Source organism: Choloepus didactylus, chromosome 14, assembly GCF_015220235.1.
Source record: "Choloepus didactylus isolate mChoDid1 chromosome 14, mChoDid1.pri, whole genome shotgun sequence".
NCBI lineage: Eukaryota > Metazoa > Chordata > Mammalia > Pilosa > Megalonychidae > Choloepus > Choloepus didactylus.
Window position 1 is genome coordinate 26,554,337 of NC_051320.1, and position 20,314 is coordinate 26,574,650.

General features: G+C 39.6%; 1 protein-coding gene across 9 annotated transcripts in view; it reads right to left on the bottom strand.

Moving 5' to 3' along the window:
- The window catches only part of NCOA2 (nuclear receptor coactivator 2), a 330,475-nt gene that overhangs the window by 7,139 nt on the left and 303,022 nt on the right, over window positions 1–20,314 (bottom strand). For all 9 annotated transcript variants that reach the window (XM_037802517.1, XM_037802514.1, XM_037802516.1 and 6 more), the window contains 7 exons: window positions 19,660–19,825; window positions 16,696–16,974; window positions 15,742–15,819; window positions 14,691–14,925; window positions 12,908–13,085; window positions 12,137–12,335; window positions 9,877–9,966 (listed from right to left, as the gene is read on the bottom strand). In XM_037802517.1, the coding sequence (XP_037658445.1) occupies window positions 9,877–9,966; window positions 12,137–12,335; window positions 12,908–13,085; window positions 14,691–14,925; window positions 15,742–15,819; window positions 16,696–16,974; window positions 19,660–19,825 (1,225 nt within the window). The remainder of the gene's footprint in view (window positions 1–9,876; window positions 9,967–12,136; window positions 12,336–12,907; window positions 13,086–14,690; window positions 14,926–15,741; window positions 15,820–16,695; window positions 16,975–19,659; window positions 19,826–20,314) is intronic.

Below are 20,314 nucleotides of genomic sequence, written 5' to 3' on the forward strand. Positions count from 1 at the left end.
ATGTCAAGGGAAAAAAGACACTCAAGGAGTAAGGATATAAGGCAAGTCTGTTCCTGGGGCCCTTGGAACAATAGGAATAGAAGACAGGGCTGCTGAGGGGCTACCCCTTCAGGGTGGCTTCCCAGGGTGCCTGATCTGCTAGAGCTGGCCTAGACCGGCACAGCCACTCACTGAAGATGGAGGGAGGGCAGGTCCCGAGCTCACGGTGGATTCAGAGAGGGAAAGGTGTTCCTGGCCTCCCAGATGCATTTTATTTCCCCATAGAGACATGAAGGGCTCAGAGGTTAAGTTTCCTGGCACTTTTGGGTTAAAATTAGGCTCTGGGAGCCTAATTATCACTTAAAGGTCATTACTCCACTGGGAAATGAACCCCAGGTGGCAAGCCTCTCCTTTTTGCACATAAGCCATAAGTTAGTGATATGGCCACTATCTGTATAGACCCAGTAGAAGAGAGAACAGAATGGCAGCAGGGAGGACTCCAGCCCCAAGGGTACTTCAGGATTGATAGCCACAGGCATTTCTAACCTCTGATAGCACATGTAGAGTCTAAACACATGGTCAGTAGGCAAAATATTCCATTTTCTTTTGGCTTACTATATAGGCATGTTAACCATTAAGTTTCTGTGCATTTGGGCACATGAGCATTAAACCATCTGGGCACATACAGATAACATCTATAGATGCCCACTGCCGGTTTGAATGTATTGTGTCCCCCAAATGCCATTATCTTTGTGCTCTTGTGTGGGGCAGACCCTTGGGTGCTGGTTGGATTTGCTTGGAGTGTGCCCCACCCAGCTGTCGGTGATAATTTTGATGAGATGTTCCCATGGAGGCTTGGCCCCACCCATTCGGGGTGGGCCTTGATCGGTGGAGCTATATAAATGAGCTGACTCAAAGAGGAAAGAGAGTGCAGCTGGGAGTGATGTTTTGAAGAGGAGCAAGCTTGCTAGAGAGGAGTGTCCTGGGAGAAAGCCATTTTGAGGCCGGAGCTTTGGAGCACACGCTGGCTGCCTTCCCAGCTAGCAGAGGTTTTCTGGACGCCATTGGCCATCCTCCGGTGAAGGTGCCCGGTTGCTGATGTGTTGCCTTGGATGCTTTGTGGCCTTAAGACTGTAACTGTGTAGCGAAATAAACCCCCGTTTTATAAAAGCCAATCCATCTCTGGTGTTTTGCATTCTGCAGCATTAGCAGACCAAGACACCCACACACAGTCAACATCTCCACCATCCATGACAGTGGTTCTTTATAACAAGAGAAGTACATTTAGAAAACTAGGGGGGCGGGGCAAGATGGCGGATTGGTGAACTGTATGTTTTAGTTACTCCTCCAGGTAAGTAGGTAGAAAGCCAGGAACTGCGTGGACTGGACACCACAGAGCAATTTGACTTTGGGCATACTTCATACAACACCCATGAACACGTCGAACTACTGAGATCAGCGAAATCTGTAAGTTTTTGTGGCCAGGTGACCTGCGCCCCTCCCTGCCAGGCTCAGTCCCATGGGAGGAGGGGCCGTCAGTGCTGGGAAGGAGAAGGGAGAACTGCAGTGGCAGCTCGTATCGGAAACTCATTCTTCTGATCCAAACTCCAACCATAGATAGACTGAGACCAGACACCAGAGAATCTGAGAGCAGCCAGCCCAGCAGAGAGCAGACAGGCATAGCAAAAAACAGCAAGAAAAACTCCAAAATAAAAGTGGAGGATCTTTGGAGTTCTGGTGAACATAGAAAGGGGAAGGGCAGAGCTCAGGCCCTGAGGCTATATGCAAATCCTGAAGAAAAACTGATCTCTCTGCCCCCTGGATCTTTCCTTAATGGCCCTAATTGCTTTCTCTCTTAGCATTTCAATAACCCATTAGATCTGCAAGGAGGGCTTTTTTTTTTTCTCCTGTTTCTAAAACAATTACTCTAAGAAGCCCAATACAGAAAGCATCAAAGACTTGCAATTTGGGCAGGTCAAGACAAGAGCAGAACTAAGAGAGCTCTGAGACAAAAGGCAATAATCCAGTGGCTGAGAAAATTCACTAAACACCACAAGTTCCCAAGAAAAGGGGGGTGTCCGCTCACAGCCATCATCCTAGTGGACAGGAAACACTCCTGCCCGTCACTCACCAGCCCCATAGCCCAGAGCTGCCCCAGACAACCCAGTGTGATGGAAGTGCTTCAAATAACAGGCACACTCCACAAAACTGGGCGTGGACATTAGCCTTCCCTGCACCCTCAGCTGGTTGTCCCAGAGTTGGGAAGGTGGAGCAGTGTGAATTAACAAAGCCCCATTCAGCCATCATTTCAGCAGACTGGGAGCCTCCCTACACAGACCAGTGGCCCAGAACTGCCCTGGGGGGATGGCACTCACCTGTGACATAGCACAGTCATCCCTCAACAGAGTACCAGGGGGTGCGGGTGCACGGCCTGGAAGAGGGACCCACTCGCAAGTCTCAGGAGCCGTACGCCAATACCAAGGACTTGTGGGTCAGTGGCAGAAACAAACTGTGGCAGGACTGAACTGAAGGATTAGGCTATTGCAGCAGCTTTAAAACTCCAGGAACACCCGGGAGATTTGATTGTTAGAGCCACCCCCCCTCCCGGACCGCCCAGAAACACGCCCCATATACAGGGTGGGCAACACCAACTACACATGCAAGCTTGGTACACCAACTGGACCCCACAAGACTCACTCCCCCACTCACCACAAAGGCAAAGCAGGGGAGAAATGGCTTGTGGAGAACAGGTGGCTTGTGGATGCCACCTGATTAGTTAGAGGAAGTGTACTCCATGAAGCAGATCTGATAAATTAGAGATAAGGACTTCAACTGGTCTACAAATCCTAAAAGAACCCTATCAAGTTCAGCAAATGGCAAGAGGCCAAAAACAACAGAAAATTATAAAGCATATGAAAAAACCAAACGATATGGATAACCCAAGCCCAAGCACCCAAATCAAAAGTTCAGAAGAGACACAGTACCTAGAGCAACTAATCAAAGAACTAAAGATGAACAATGAGACCATAGTACGGGATACAAAGGATATCAAGAAGACCCTAGAAGAGCATAAAGAAGACATTGCAAGACTAAATAAAAAAATGGATGATCTTATGGAAATTAAAGAAACTGTGGACCAAATTAAAAAGATTCTGGATACTCATAGTACAAGACTAGAGGAAGCTGAACAACGAATCAGTGACCTGGAAGATGACAGAATGGAAAATGAAAGCACAAAAGAAAGAATGGAGAAAAAAATCAAAAAAATCAAAATGGACCTCAGGATATGATAGATAATATAAAACGTCTGAATATAAGTCTCATTGGTGTTCCAGAAGGGGAAGAAAAGGGTAAAGGTCTAGGAAGAGTATTCAAAGAAATTGTCGGGGAAAACTTCCCAAATCTTCTAAACAACATAAATACACAAATCACAAATGCTCAGCGAACTCCAAATAGAATAAATCCAAATAAACCCACTCCGAGACATATTCTGATCACACTGTCAAACACGGAAGAGAAGGAGCAAGTTCTGAAAGCAGGAAGAGAAAAGCAATTCACCACATACAGAGGAAACAACATAAGACTAAGTAGTGACTATTCAGTGGCCACCATGGAGGCGAGAAGGCAGAGGCGCGACATATTTAAAATTCTGAGTGAGGAAAATTTCCAACCAAGAACACTTTATCCAGCAAAGCTCTCCTTCAAATTTGAGGGAGAGCTTAAATTTTTCACAGGCAAACAAATGCTGAGAGAATTTGCTAACAAGAGACCTGCCCTACTGGAGATACTAAAAGGAGCCCTACAGACAGAGAAACAAAGAAAGGACAGAGAGACTTGGAGAAAGGTTCAGTACTAAAGACATTCGGTATGGGTACATTAAAGGATATTAATAGAGGGAGGGGAAAAATATATATGACAAACATAAACCAAAGGATAAGATGGTTGATTCAAGAAATGCCTTCATGGTTATAACGTTGAATGTAAATGGATTAAACTCCCCAATTAAAAGATATAGATTCGCAGAATGGATTAAAAAAAATGAACCATCAATATGTTGCATACAAGAGACTCATCTTAGACACAGGGACACAAAGAAATTGAAAGTGAAAGGATGGAAAAAAATATTTCATGCCAGCTATAGCCTAAAGAAAGCAGGTGTAGCAAATTAATCTCAGATAAAATAGACTTTAAATGCAGGGATGTTCTGAGAGACAAAGAAGGCCACTACATACTAATAAAAGGGGCAATTCAACAAGAAGAAATAACAATCATAAATGTCTATGCACCCCATCAAGGTGCCACAAAATACATGAGGGAAACAGGCAAAACTAAAGGAAGCAATTGATGTTTCCACAATAATTGTGGGAGACTTCAACACATCACTCTCTCCTATAGATAGATCAACCAGACAGAGGACCAATAAGGAAACTGAAAACCTAAACAATCTGATAAATGAATTAGATTTAACAGACATATACAGAACATTACATTCCAAATCACCAGGATACACATACTTCTCTAGTGCTCACGGAAGTTTCTCCAGAATAGATCATATGCTGGGACATAAAACAAGGCCCAATAAATTTAAAAAGATTGAAATTATTCAAAGCACATTCTCTGACCACAATGGAATACAATTAGAAGTGAATAACCATGAGAGACTTAGAAAATTCACAAATACCTGGAGGTTAAACAACACACTCCTAAAAAAATCAGTGGGTTAAAGAAGAAATAGCAAGAGAAATTACTAAATATATAGAGATGAATGAAAATGAGAACACAACATACCAAAACCTATGGGATGCAGCAAAAGCAGTACTGAGGGGAAAATTTATAGCACTAAACACATATATTAAAAAGGAAGAAAGAGCCCAAATCAAAGATCTAATGGATTAACTGAAGAAGCTAGAAAATGAACAGCAAACCAATCCTAAACCAAGTACAAGAAAAGAAATAACAAGGATTAAAGCCGAAATAAATGACATAGAGAACAAAAAAACAATAGAGAGGATAAATATCACCAAAAGTTGGTTCTTTGAGAAGATCAACAAGATTGACAAGCCCCTAGCTAGACTAACAAAATCAAAAAGAGAGAAGACCCATATAAACAAAATAATGAATGAAAAAGGTGACATAACTGTAGATCCCGAAGAAATTAAAAAAATTATAAGAGGATACTATGAACAACTGTATGGCAACAAACTGGATAATGTAGAGGAAATGGACAATTTCCTGGAAACATATGAACAACGTAGACTGACCAGAGAAGAAACAGAAGACCTCAACCAACCCATCACAAACAAAGAGATCCAATCAGTCATCAAAAATCTTCCCACAAATAAATGCCCAGGGCCAGATGCCTTCACAGGGGAATTCTACCAAACTTCCCAGAAAGAACTGACACCAATCTTACTTAAACTCTTTCATAACATTGAAGAAAATGGAACACTACCTAACTCATTTTATGAAGCTAACATCAATCTAATACCAAAACCAGGCAAAGATGCTACAAAAAAGGAAAACTACCGGCCAATCTCCCTAATGAATATAGATGCAAAAATCCTCAACAAAATACTTGCAAATCGAATCCAAAGACACATTAAAAAAATCATACACCATGACCAAGTGGGGTTCATTCCAGGGATGCAAGGATGGTTCAACATAAGAACATCAATCAATGTATTACAACACATTAAAAATTGGAAAGGGAAAAATCAAATGATCATCTCAATAGATGCTGAAAAAGCATTTGACAAAATCCAACATCCGTTTTTGATAAAAACACTTCAAAAGGTAGGAATTGAAGGAAACTTCCTCAATATGATAAAGAGCATATATATGAAAAACCCACAGCCAGCATAGTACTCAATGGTGAGAGACTGAAAGCCTTCCCTCTAAGATCAGGAACAAGACAAGGATGCCCGCTATCACCACTGTTATTCAACATTGTGCTGGAAGTGCTAGCCAGGGCAATCCGGCAAGACAAAGAAATAAAAGGCATCCAAATTGGAAAAGAAGAAGTAAAACTGTCACTGTTTGCAGATGATATGATCTTATATCTGGAAAACCCTGAGAAATCGACGATACAGCTACTAGAGCTAATAAACAAATTTAGCAAAGTAGCGGGATACGAGATTAATGCACATAAGTCAGTAATGTTTCTATATGCTAGAAATGAACAAACTGAAGAGACACTCAAGAAAAAGATACCGTTTTCAATAGCAACCAAAAAAATCAAGTACCTAGGAATAAACTTAACCAAAGATGTAAAAGACCTATAGAAAGAAAACTACATAACTCTACTAAAAGAAATAGAAGGGGACTTAAAAGATGGAAAATATTCCATGTTCATGGATAGGAAGGCTAAATGTCATTAAGATGTCAATTCTACCCAAACTCATCTACAGATTCAATGCAATCCCAATCAAAATTCCAACAACCTACTTTGCAGACTTGGAAAAGCTAGTTATCAAATTTATTTGGAAAGGGAAGATGCCTCAAATTGCTAAAGACACTCTAAAAAAGAAAAATGAAGTGGGAGGGCTTACACTCCCTGACTTTGAAGCTTATTATAAAGCCAGAGTTGTCAAAACAGCATGGTACTGGCACAAAGATAGATATATAGATCAATGGAATCGAATTAAGAACTCGGAGATAGACCCTCAGATCTATGGACGACTGAACTTTGATAAGGCCCCCAAAGTCACTGAACTGGGTCATAATGGTCTTTTTGACAAATGGAGCTGGGAGAGTTGGATATCCATATCCAAAAGAATGAAAGAGGACCCCTACCTCACACCCTCACAAAAATTAACTCAAAATAGACCAAAGATCTCAATATAAAAGAAAGTACCATAAAACTCCTAGAAGATAATATAGGAAAACATCTTCAAGACTTTGTATTAGGCGGACACTTCCTGGACTTTACACCCAAAGCACAAGCAACGAAAGAAAAAACAGATAAATGGGAACTCCTCAAACTTAGAAGTTTCTGTAACTCAAAGGAATTTCTCAAAAAGGTAAAGAGGCAGCCAACTCAATGGGAAAAAATTTTTGGAAACCTTGTATCTGACAAAAGACTGATATCTTGCATATATAAAGAAATCCTACAACTCAATGACAATAGTACAGACAGCCCAATTATAAAATGGGCAAAAGATATGTAAAGACAGTTCTCTGAAGAGGAAATACAAATGGCCAAGAAACACATGAAAAAATGTTCAGCTTCACTAGCTATTAGAGAGATGCAAATTAAGACCACAATGAGATACCATCTCACACCGATTAGAATGGCTGCCATTAAACAAACAGGAAACTACAAATGTTGGAGGGGATGTGGAGAAATTGGAACTCTTATTCATTGTTGGTGGGACTGTATAATGGTTCAGCCACTCTGGAAGTCAGTCTGGCAGTTCGTTAGAAAACTAGATGCAGAGTTACCGTTCGATCCAGCGATTGCACTTCTTGGTATATACCTGGAAGATCGGAAAGCAGTGACACGAACAAGATATCTGCACGCCAATGTTCATAGCAGCGTTATTCACAATTGCCAAGAGATGGAAACAACCCAAATGTCCTTCAACAGATGAGTGGATAAATAAAATGTGGTATATACACACGATGGAATACTACACAGTAGTAAGAAGGAACGATCTCGTGAAACATATGACAACATGGATGAACCCTGAAGACATAATGCTGAGCGAAATAAGCCAGGCACAAAAAGAGAAATATTATATGCTACCACTAATGTGAACTTTGAAAAATGTAAAACAAATGGTTTATAATGTAGAATTCAGGGTAACTAGTGATAGAGAGCAATTAAGGAAGGGGGAACAATAATCCAAGAAGAACAGATAAGCTATCATGGATAAATTTAACGTTCTGGGAATACCCAGGAATGACTATGGTCTGTTAATTTCTGATGGGTATAGTAGGAACAAGTTCACAGAAGTGTTGCTATATTAGGTAACTTTCTTGGGGTAGAGTAGGAACATGTTGGAAGTAAAGTAGTTATCTTAGGTTAGTTGTCTTTTTCTTACTCCCTTCTTATGGTCTCTTTGAAATGTTCTTTTATTGCATGTTTTGTTTTAAATTATTATTATTTATTTATTTTTTTTCATACAGTTGATTTAAAAAAAAAACAAGGAAAAAAGTATGTAGAGCCCCCTTGAGGAGCCTGTGGAGAATGCAGGGGTATTGCAATGCCTACCCCACCTCGATGGTTGCTAACATGACCACAGACATAGGGGACTGGTGGTTTGATGGGCTGAGCTCTCTACCACAGGATTTACCCTTGGGAAGACTGTTGCTGCAAAGGAGAGGATAGGCCTCCCTATAATTGTGTCTAAGAGCCTCCTCCCGAATGCCTCTTTCTTGCTCAGATGTGGCCCTCTCTCTTTACCTAAGCCAACTTGAAAGGTGAAATCACTGTCCTCCCCTCTACGTGGGATCAGACACCCAGGGGAGTGAATCTCCCTGGCAATGTGGAATATGACTCCCGGGGAGGAATGTAGACCCGGCATCGTGGGATGGAGAACATCTTCTTGACCAAAAGGGGGATGTGAAAGGAAATGAAATAAGCTTCAGTGGCAGAGAGATTCCAAAAGGAGCCGAGAGGTCACTCTGGTGGGCACTCTTACGCACAATTTAGACAACCCTTTTTAGGTTCTAAAGAATTGGGGTAGCTGGTGGTAGATACCTGAAACTACAAAACTACAACCCAGAACCCATGAATCTCAAAGACAATTGTATAAAAATGTAGCTTATGAGGGGTGACAATGGGATTGGGAAAGCCATAAGGACCACACTCCCCTTTGTCTAGTTTATGGATGGATGAGTAGAAAAACAGGGGAAGGAAACAAACAAACAAACAAACAGATAAAGGTACCCAGTGTTCTTTTTTACTTTAATTGCTCTTTTTCACTTCAATTATTATTCTTGTTACTTTTGTGTGTGTGCTAATGAAGGTGTCAGGGATTGATTTAGGTGATGAATGTACAACTATGTAATGGTACTGTGAACAATTGAATGTATGATTTGTTTTGTATGACTGCATGGTATGTGAATATATCTCAATAAAATGAAGATTAAAAAAAAGAAAACTAACATAATATGTTGTTAAAATCTGGATTAAATTTACACTACTTTCTAGGCTTGAATGGTAATATTAACAAACCATCCAAGAGGCAGAGAAAATTTTTAAAAAAAGAGCTATCTATTGCTAACAGTTATATCCCTTACCATACAAGGGCCACAGAGTCCTACTTACCTGGCTCTGGCTCAAACTGCTCACAGAGCCTTCTCTGTAATAAAATCTGCTGTTGGGCACACTACTCAGTTGGGTTCTAAGCACTAATTATTCTATTGTTTCAAGATTTGGTTGAACACTGTAACATCATTTTCCTTAGAAAAAGTATTTAAGTAATGAGCAAATAATACACAAGACTGTTATCTAAAAAAGATAGAAAACACTTAGAAAGAGTAAGAGAGAGAGCAATTAGAAGGTAGTTCTTCTTCCTCCTCCTTAAAATCTAACATCATGATTCAGAAAAAGCAAAAGTAAATCAAAGTTTGCCCTAAGATGACTAGTTCTTTACTACACCCATAGGGTGTTCACTACAAAAATAGGGCCAAAATATAACTAAGAATGTCACTCTAGGGCAAAATTAGTGTTCTTAATTCATATGCTACCATGAGTTAAAATGAGCTTAAAGAAAGTATTGTTCACACAAAACCACCGTATGCCAGATGAAAAGAGATGATATTTGAAAAATCCCAAGCTTTACAACTATCTTTAAACTACTGTTTGACAATGTATCTATGCCAATTTTGGTCTATAAAATATTCATGGCTCACTTTACTACCACATTCACATATTTCTTTGCTGTTTCTTACCCGTGATGAGTCTCCCTCCTGCTTAATCATATCCATTCCTGGCAGCTGGTTTGGGAAAAGGTTGCCTCCCCTCAGAGCAGGGTCATTAACCTGATGGAACAAGAGATGACAGTGGATGTCTAAGGTGCACAGGGCAATAACCGACCACCGATCTTCCTCGTCTTTGTTGTTGTTTTTATTTTTATTAGAAAAGTTGTAGGTTTAGAGAAAAATCAGGCACAAAATACAGAGTTCCCACATACCTCCCATAACACGCAGTTTTCCCTCTTATGAACACTCTGCATTAGTGTGGCCTCTTCTTTGTTTTTAGTAGTATAACTAGGGGGAGAAAGGACTACATAAAAATATTCTTCCGTATTTATATTCTAGGGGTGAATGGAGACAACATGAAAATAAACACTTAAACTAGCTGTCTTTAAACTTAAATTGCATATGCATTTTTATAAATAGAAATCAAATTCAACAGAGAGGATAATATTGGGAACATGCCATAATGTGTTCACTCTTTGGTTCAAACTACAGCAATGACTCACATGTGGGACTCTGGAGTCACCTGAGGGGCTCCTGTTATCTTTGCTACTTAGGCAAGTAACTAATTATCAAGAGTAAGTGTGACTATCCAAAATGGTGCTGGATTTTTAAAATTTAATCTGACCAAGTGAACTATTCATTAGCGTTTGTACATTTCTTTTACAAATTACAAAATAAATGTACAAATGTTAATAAAGGAATCATTTTGTAAGAAGACATTCACTGCACTTATGCTTTTAAATTAATTCTGATATTGAAAAGATTTTAATCCATGCAAAAGTTTCAAACCAATGTGGATTATTAAAGATGTACCAATTTACTTCTGACTGGGTTGGACAAGGACCCATGCTAGACTACACCAACCCAGCAACAAAATAGGAATCACTAGTGGCTCACTTTTTGTAGGCAATCGAATATCAACTCTACATTTTCTCCACTGAAAAGATAAAAGACTATATTTCTCCAATTTTCGTCTGTTTAACTGACTTATTCAAATAAGCATTTAGCCATCAATTCAACTGTAGAAGTTACAAGTTATTGCATATATATACACACATACATATATACACAGTGATTTATTAAATTGCAAAGAACTTTAATTTCTTCTACCACTTCACATTTTTACTGATCATCATTTTATAGAATTAAACACTGAAGCACTGTAAAACTAAGTAAAATTTTCATGCAAAAAATTATGGTTTACCAACATCAGACCTGATCAAACTTTAAATATACCCAATCAAACTTTCAGCATCTCCTCATTTTCCCAATCATGTTCTGACTGAAATTTACATTGCTGCCAGTGATTTACTGATTAAGTCATTTAACCTTTCCAGGCCTCAATTTCTCCGTATGTGAAGTGAAAGTCAGGGTCCTTGCCACATTTTTACTTTACATGTACTGTTGAGGACAGTAGAATGCAAAGCATTATGTGCCTTTTGAAAAACAAAATCTTCTGTAAATACAATACAAATTATTAATCTATATCTTTACCTCTGGATAAGCCTACCACAGATTTTGAATCCCAGGCTGGCTACCTAGTGTCTCAAAAGCTTTGGGTGTGTTTGCCACCCTAATGAAGCTGGTATATACTTAGGAATGGCAGAATCATTTCAATCTTATTCACCAAAAAACAGAATTACTACAAAAAAAAAAAAAACAAATGACACACACAAAAAATCATGGCATCTATACTCCAAAGATTAATAAGAATAATTTTAGTGATCCTAGGATAACAGGATTATCTGCTTCAGTTTCCCTGCACTAGTGAAGTATCATTTAAAGGTAATTGGTGACAGGTAAATTTGGTCTTTGCTTTTCATCTAGTTTTACATTTAGAAAAATAATCAGTTCTTAAAATATAAACTCTAAATGAAGCTATTAGAAAGCATACTCACCATACCACTTTTAGAGATTAGCTTTAGATATTGCTAAATTCCTCAAATAAGTGACAAATTTAAATGACAAGAAAGTTAAATATTTTAAAAACTTGAGTCAAGTTTTCTGTTATCTGTTATAACTCAAAAATTCCTTGTGCAGTCAGGAATCCATTTATGGTTATTTCATCAACAAGTTTTCGGTTAATCTCACAACACAGGTAAAAGAATACTCTTCAAATAAATGTGGGGTTGTCAGCAGATGTTAAGTACAAGGAAAGATACATTTAATGCACAAAAAGAAAGTTATAATCAGAAGAAACCAAGCTGCTCTTCCTTCCCTGAGGGCTCACCTGCTCAGGACCCATGGAGGACAACCCTGATGTAGGCACAGAGGTCACTGAGGTCATGCTGATCTGCCCTGTCATCTGGTTCATGTTGTTCAGGCCACTTGCATTGGTAGCCATGGATACGTTGATGCTCATGTTGTTATTGTACATGCTGGTGTTTGCTTGCTGCCCAAAGTGTGGTGGGGACTGTTGTGAAAACATGCTATAAAATAATCAAAATAATACAAAGATTTAAAATATTAGAGCCCGATGACAAACAAAGGTGGCATTTCTGAGTACTTGTTTCTCAGGCATTTACTTTAGGATGAAGGAGCTTATGCTGAGTGAACTCGGGGTGGGACAGACAGTGGACGGTGAGACTGGTGAGTCCTGACACAGTAGGGAATGCTCCATGAACCTGTAGAGACAACCAAGCTCTTCCCTTTTTCAAAATATCACATGAAGATCTAGAAGTATATTTCCCACTTTCAGGCCTGCATCAGACATGCTTTTTGTTGCTTTTTATCACATGTCTAAAACTGGATGTTTTCTAGGTTGCTGTCTTCCATACCAGCTTCCATCATAAATTGGCGGGCAGTACCTTTTTAGAGGTATTCTATGACTGATATTATTAAGGACCAAAACGGCCACTAAGTTGTAAATTCTGGTGACTTCTGCCCTAGGAAAAGTTAACTGGCTTGATAACTTGATATTGCTTGCTTGAGCAATGAAGTTAAGAAAAATACAGAAAAGGTGGTCTATATTCCTTTCGAAGAGCAAGCGACGCCGTGTTACCTGTTTCCGCCCATGTTTCCTTGCGCCCATCCGTTCATGTCTGAGGAGGCCTGATAGGCTGGGTTCGCCTGAGACTGCTGGATCATGGGACTCTGGGTGTGCGCCATCCTGGGCGACATCAGAGGGCTCTGGGGAGTTGTAGCCCCAGTGAAGCCTGGATCAGGTTGCTGACTCATTCCTTAAAAATAAAACAAATACCCAAAGGAGATTGTTAGTTTTATTGTAGATACCCAGGGCAGGCGTCGGGAGGAGGGAGGGAGTGAAGAGAACATTTCAAATTAAATATGTGTAGATAATTACTTTCAAATACCTGATCGTGTGCTGGCTAATGACAGACATTTTTAAAAAGACTCCAAGCTGGGATACAAGACAGAAAGAAAAATATCTCCATACTTTTATTCTCTATAGTGGGGTGGGATGGGGGGCTGGGAACCATATAACCACCAATGGCCTGAGTCAGAGAGAGAAATTACTATTCATTTCCCCATATCCTTCCCCATATCAAGAATGGGTCAAATATGTATATTTCTCCTTAACTTTTTAAGATGAAAAGCTGCAATATATAATAACAATTAGATTGTTGTAAATCATTAAAGTTAAGCAGTTAAGCTATATGTAAAGTCAAGACATTTGAGTAACTTTTCATTGAATCAACTTAGGTCATTCTATGATAAGACAGATACATTTAAAAACTAAAGGTGCACTAACGATTAGTTTGTTTTGTCTTTGTAAAGGGAACTGTGGCACTTTAGAGTTATCCAAGTTTAGCGAGAGTAAGAAAAAAAATTCAACCTAAGCTTCTTGATTAGTTTATTTACATAAAAAAGAAAGAAATTTTATCAGACTTTCCCAAATCATCAAAAGGAAATAAAGGAAAGGAGTTTGGAAACAAAGAAGACAACTTTTTAGAAAATATCAGGGATAAATTAAATCAAGTCAAGCACATTTTTGCCTAGGAGGAAATTTGGAAACATGTGTATTAATTAATATTTAAATTAGCCATAATCAAAAAGAAAATCTTTGTTTTTTAAATACACAGGAGACTTGAATTTAGACAACACAAAGACATGATAGTTATTTATAGACACTCTGACAAGGGGTAGAGAAAGTCATTTTGAATATTAATGTAAGCACTTTTATCAATACAGTTATTAATTGAACATGACAGGCACATAAATATTAATGTTTATGACATTACATACTTGGTATCTCATCTCTTAAGACTGACATTAAGTAACAAATCTATATTAAGAAAACTCAGAGGCCTTCCATTGTAGTTTATATGTAGTATTTTTCAAGAATTATCTAGTCATTAAGGATTTGATATAATCTTTAAAGTCTTCATTTAATTTTTACATTCATGTGTCTTTCAGTATTTTGTATATATTTATTGATTGCTTGAGTCAGACTCAGAGGCTCTCAAATATAAATACATATATTTGTGCCTGTGTTTATAGACATTGACATAAACATCTATCTTCATATCTTCACACTCACATACACAGTAGATAGATACACTACACACACAGACACTTACTTCCATCATTCTTAAGACTTATACCCAGAGAAAAGGTGGTACCTGAGCTGAGAGATTGGAAGGTACTGTGTCAAGTTGGGGACTCCCGACAGGCCCCAACTGTCCTCCCAGGTTTCCTATCACTCTCTGGTTAGCCAGATTCATTTGGGAGCTATGCAAACAGCTGTGGGAGAGGAGCTCTGACCCAGGATGGGGGACACTGGAAGAAAGGACTGGTGAAAGGTGGTAGGGATGTAAGTTCAGTACCGTAGTTTGGAGGAAATGGAAACTGCTGAGCATTTGCCTGGGGAATCCGGGGATTGCTCATAGTTGCTGGTATACCACCAGAAGCCACCATGCTTGGTGTCATATTCAATCCTTGTCCTCTCATCATCAAAGTTCGCTGCTGAACTTGCTGTTGCTGATGCATTTGTCTCTGTCGAAGATGCTGGTTCAGGATTTCCCTCTGTCTCTGGGCCAGCATCTGTGCGTTAATAGGTCCCTAAAATTGGGGGCAATACATGGAGGAAAACATTGGGGGTAGACAGATTTAAAAACAAACTGTATATTATAAATAGAATAACAAAGAGTACTGTCACGTGAAATTATTTGGAAAATGAAATTATAGGGGAAGAACATCTACAGAGTTGAACAACTGGTGGTTGAAAGTATGAGGTTCTAAGTTGTACAGAAATGATAAAATGATTATTCTGAAACCTTGCCATGACTTACATGGTTAAGTTCAATGTTACTATCAATTAACTTGGGAATAACAGCTACCTACGAGGACCTCAAAATAACAGCAGTCTTGTCTATGAAGACTCTGTGATACAAACCTTGAGGATGGCAGTTTAGGGTCTCATTCAAGGGATATTCAAGTCTAAAAAGGAACCAAATCACTGTGTCCAAAAGTGTCTCGGAGCACCTCAGCAAAGGCTAACAGACGTAGGAAGAAAGGGGGCAAGTAAGGAGAGAGGTTGACAGAAACATATAAAGAGGCCAGGACGGCATGGGAGGAGAGAGGTTGGGGAGCCGGAGCATCACAGCACTTGCTGTCAGTAAGAAGTACAAGGCTGTGCATGGGTCCAAACAATATACCTGGCAATAAAAATGCCAGTGTTTCGAAGGGAACTACAAAAGTGACAGAGAGGACAGATAACTGGGTGATGTTACAGATCCGGGGTGTTTATCAGATCTTATGAGTACTAAGTTACTTTATTCAAGACATCAAGGAGGAAGAAACGACAAGGGAAGTTGAATGGATGTGAATCGAAATAGAACATGAAAGCTGCCAGCTGCCAGGCATCTGCTCCATTACCTGTGTTGGTACTCCAGGCCTCAGAGTCAAGTTCACATTTGAAACATTGCTGATCTGATTCATAAGTGGCTGGCGATTCTAAATAAATACAAAAATCAATACTTTTTTTTTTAACAGAATATATCTTATTTCAAACCACCTTTTCCGAGTAACTGCCCTCTCCAACCTGATGCCTATACGTTATTGGTTATTAAAATGACACTGTTGGCAGCTGAATTCCCTTTTAAAGCTAGTTACCAGTGAAGGTTCACATTGCTTGTAACTGAGAAATTATTTTGGACTGTTTGAAAAGCAGACTGTCTGCAAGGAAGGAGGGTAGAATGATTAGCAGAGGAGGCCAAAAAGAAGACTTGAAAAAAAGATGGGCAACAATCACTCATAAAAATGAGACTGCAGTTTAAAGCCCATAATGTTATTATTTACCGTGTTATAGAAATCTGTCTGGGCCTGTTTCAACAGGAACACATCTTCCTGAGCTAAAGAGCTATTCCATTCGGCAGCATCACTCTGCCAGCAGTCAGCTAATAGTGACTATTTTTGTCATGAGAAAGGACTAATGAGAGCAGCCACTGTTTTTCTGAGTGCTTACTTTGGGTCAGACATTGCATTAGCCCCTTTAAACATACAAATATTGCCCTCCATCCCTAAAACAACCCCATTTTACAAATGTGAAAAACTGATGCTCAAAGAGATCAGGGTTAGATAGAGAGTAAATAGTAGAGCTAGAAAAACAAAAGGATAGCTGCTCTGTACTGGAGTGGGTTAGTGGGGGAGGAAGAAGGACAGGAAGCACAAAGGAGTATGAAAACAGTAAAATTATCTTAGAAAAGTGTTCACTCTCTAAGAAAGAGCTGGAATGAGATTGAAGCCCTCCAAATCAACACATGGATCACTGTGCCTGAGCCCCCAGCTGCCGCCACCCCTGCCTTTCCAGGTACCAACAGAAAAACTTACCTGCTGTGCTTGGAGGCGATGCTGAAGTTGGAGTCTCAGTTGGTTTGGCTGGTTCTGCACAAGGCCAGTGGGCCTAAGGCCAGGTCTGGGTTGCATACGGAGTGTCGCGTAACTAGGCCGTTGTCCCATGGTGTGAAAGTTTGGATCCTGCATGGGAGTATAGCTACCCTGGGCCATCTGTGCCTGAGATGCATACTGCTGAGGGAAAACGGGGGCCTTCTGCTCCATCATCATGTTGGAATCCTGACTTGAGAACTGTTCTGGATCTACTGCTTGGCTCTGAAGAGAAAGCCCCGGATAACAAACAAATAAATAAAACCACTAGAAATGGCAAAGTAGATATAAAGCTGTTTCCTCTCACTCAGCCATTTGAAGCTGTTTAGACTGTGTGTCCTACCCGAAGACACTAAGCTTGTCCCGTTTTTCTCTCTAGAAAATCCCTTTTTGTTCAATCGAGTCAGTCGTACAAGGAAGGAAGCAGGGCTCAAGGGGGTCAGCCGTGCCTTCTTGACTCCCAGCAAACACTTCTTCCAAGGGAAGGGGGACAAATGGGCCGTGACTATGGAAGGCCTTCTACTCTTTCCACCAATGAGAGACTGACCTGGACTTCAAAATGCCACCATCTCCTAGAAGTGTTAAGTTATTAATTATTCACACCTTGTTTAACAATCATTTTAATTGGGCAACCAACTTGGTCCCTAGCTGGAATCAGCAGTGTTGGGACAGCCAAACCATTACCCTCATTTTGGAGATACGAAAACTGAGACTTGGAGACCGAAGCAAATGCAACAAGGCGATGCAGCTAGTAAGTGGTGGGTTCCAATCCAGGTTTGTGATGCAGGACCTGACCTCCTCACGGTGGGGTCCCCTGCCTTTACTTGTTTTCTGTGGCCACCAGAATTTCCTACATGCTCCACATTTGCCACCATCCTCTTATTATCTACTAGATGTATTGATTGTGGTTATAACTCTTGACTTCTTAGGGCTGGCCTGTCTATCTGGGTTAGAATGGGGGCAGGTGTAGAAAACCCAAAACTTATCTCTCCAAAGGGGAACACTTTAGACCTAGGTGGCCCTAAGAAGTCTATGCATAGGAAGAAAAAAGGTGCACCTGGCTTACCTCTCCTCTTTCCAAGAGTAACTGCTACAAACCTGATGTTATAACGGAAGGAGGGGAGGACCCTAGCAGCAATAAAAACTCTCTAGGTTTCTTCAGCCTAGCAATCTCCTGGGCTTCCCTCAAACTAGCCTTTGAGGCCAGGGTTCAGGAGCTATCCAGAATCCCGGGCTCACATCTGCATGACCCTGAAAAACTGTGTGAGCTGTAGAGTCTGTTAACCTTCCCATGATAGTTTTAGAAATGTGGATGGAGTCTAAGCAGAGGAAACAGTTCATTGTTGAATTACTGCTCTGACTGTATACACAAAACAATTTTAGAACTTTAATTATTTACTCATCTTTAACACAGAGCAAATTCAATTATGTAATTTTCACTTTTAAACAAAATATACATTTGTATTCTTCATTTCCCCCGACTCTCCCTAATAATTATATTTCTATAATTCAATTTAATATGACAACACTATAGTGATAAAGTTGATGAGACAAAGTAGAATACAAATAACTGAAAAAAGACTAAAAATATTAGATGAAATAACACCAGTTCTGAAAAAACAAAGTATATAAAGTCACTAGACAACCTCAAGTATCACATTTTTAAATGTCACTTTGATGTGCTGAAGGCTAACAATACTGAATGTGAAATTCTAACTACCCCTAAAAACAAAGCATACCAGCCACATAGGAAATATTTAAATTCCATTTTCCTTTCTTGATGTATTTCAGGTTATATCATGCAACCACAAGTCATTTCTTTCCAATCTGTTGATCTCAATATGAATTGGCATGTCTAAACTCCCACTTATGTCTGCTAAACTTGGAATTATGACAATACTATTTTAATACTTCAGAGATGTCTCCAATGACTCAGCATGTCACAGACCCTGATGACACGTCATAGGTCTAAGTTGTAGGTGGGACATGGGAAAGTACTTTTTGGAAAAAAGAAATAAAGGTGATTCATGCTGAGTAAAGAGAAGGACAGTAAAAAAGGAGGTATTGATAGTTTTTTCTAGGTTAATCTTTATACAGTAAACCAGGATGTACTGCTTCACACAAATTTAAGTGTATATTCAAGAACATTTTAAGAGTAGCCAGATTCAGATAGTACTATGTTATTTCATGATACAGTATTAGGTTTTTAAATTGTATCACTACTATAAAGCACCCTCAAAGCAGAGAACTAATTACTTTTTGTTGGTATCCTACTAATTACCCCGAGCAGTAAAGCTAAATAGAAACACTAAGATGTTGGTTAAGTTTTTTATATTCTCATTTATACTTAATATCCCAAAACTTACTGTGAGTTAAGTCCACATGAAGGTGAAATGATTAATGAGCTGCAGCTACCTCTAATATAATTTCTGTTAACTTAAGTACAAACTATGCTCTAGCACAAATAGCCTCCTATCACTAGCCCACAAATGCAAGATTAACATAATGATCATGAATTACAGAGGGCCATACTGGCTTCCAGATGAAAGAGTTCTAGGTCACTGGGGAACAAGATTCTATTTCATTTCTCTGTTCTCTGCTTCTTGCTTGTCCCTTCCCATCAGCAAGAGCAGATACTAGGTGATCTGGACTTGTGTTTTTTGCCTTCCTGCTCAATAACCTAAAGCATATGTAAAGGTCACCCTCAGTGTTTTCCAGTTTTGGGCAAATGTTTATGTGAGAGTAGCAAGGAGTGGGGGAGAAAGAAAACAGGGGTAGCCTGTTATGAGGCAAAAAAAAAACAAAAAGCAAAAAATCTGAAAAGCTGATTGCTGGATAACATAAACCAAGAAATGGACACCTTCATACCCATGAGCACTCAGCCCCAGTCAGCTTCCCTTCTGCACATACCTGGCTGACCAGTTCAGGTATTCCCAAAGCTCTATCAATCTCTTCTAGGCCATCGAAATTCCTCAAGGCCAAATACAGCTGATCCAGGAGAGCCCCCTCATCACTTGGAGACTCCGAGGCAGGATGTGGACATAGCAAGTCATCTGGTGAGCTGCCAAATGGCTGCCTGTTAAAAGACAAACAAAAATATTGGTCTTATGCAAAAGCTAGCTGATTGGAGAACTTTTTCTTTCCTTAAAGGCAAAATATCAACTGACTTGCAGTGTTTTGGTGTAAACCACTGTACTAGCCCAACTTAGAACAAAATAACAATTTCATATAACAGACAGAAGTTATTCAGTGCCTAATATGGGCAAGACACAAATTTAGGCACGTGACATATTTGATTTTATTATTCCCATTTTCTAGATGGCAAAGCTGAGGCATAGAGTGGCTAAAACACTTGTCAGAGATCACAATGGCAGGCATCACAAAGATTCCGAGCCCACCTAACACATTCCTTTCCACAAATCTACAGACTCCTCAAGCACATACATATATATTTATTTTGCACTGAAGTTGAAACGACTTTTCTGAACTTTGTAGGAAACACTAATTGCTTTTACAGTTTTAGTCCACCTGAGGTTATGATGACCCAGTTAGGAGAGAGAACTAT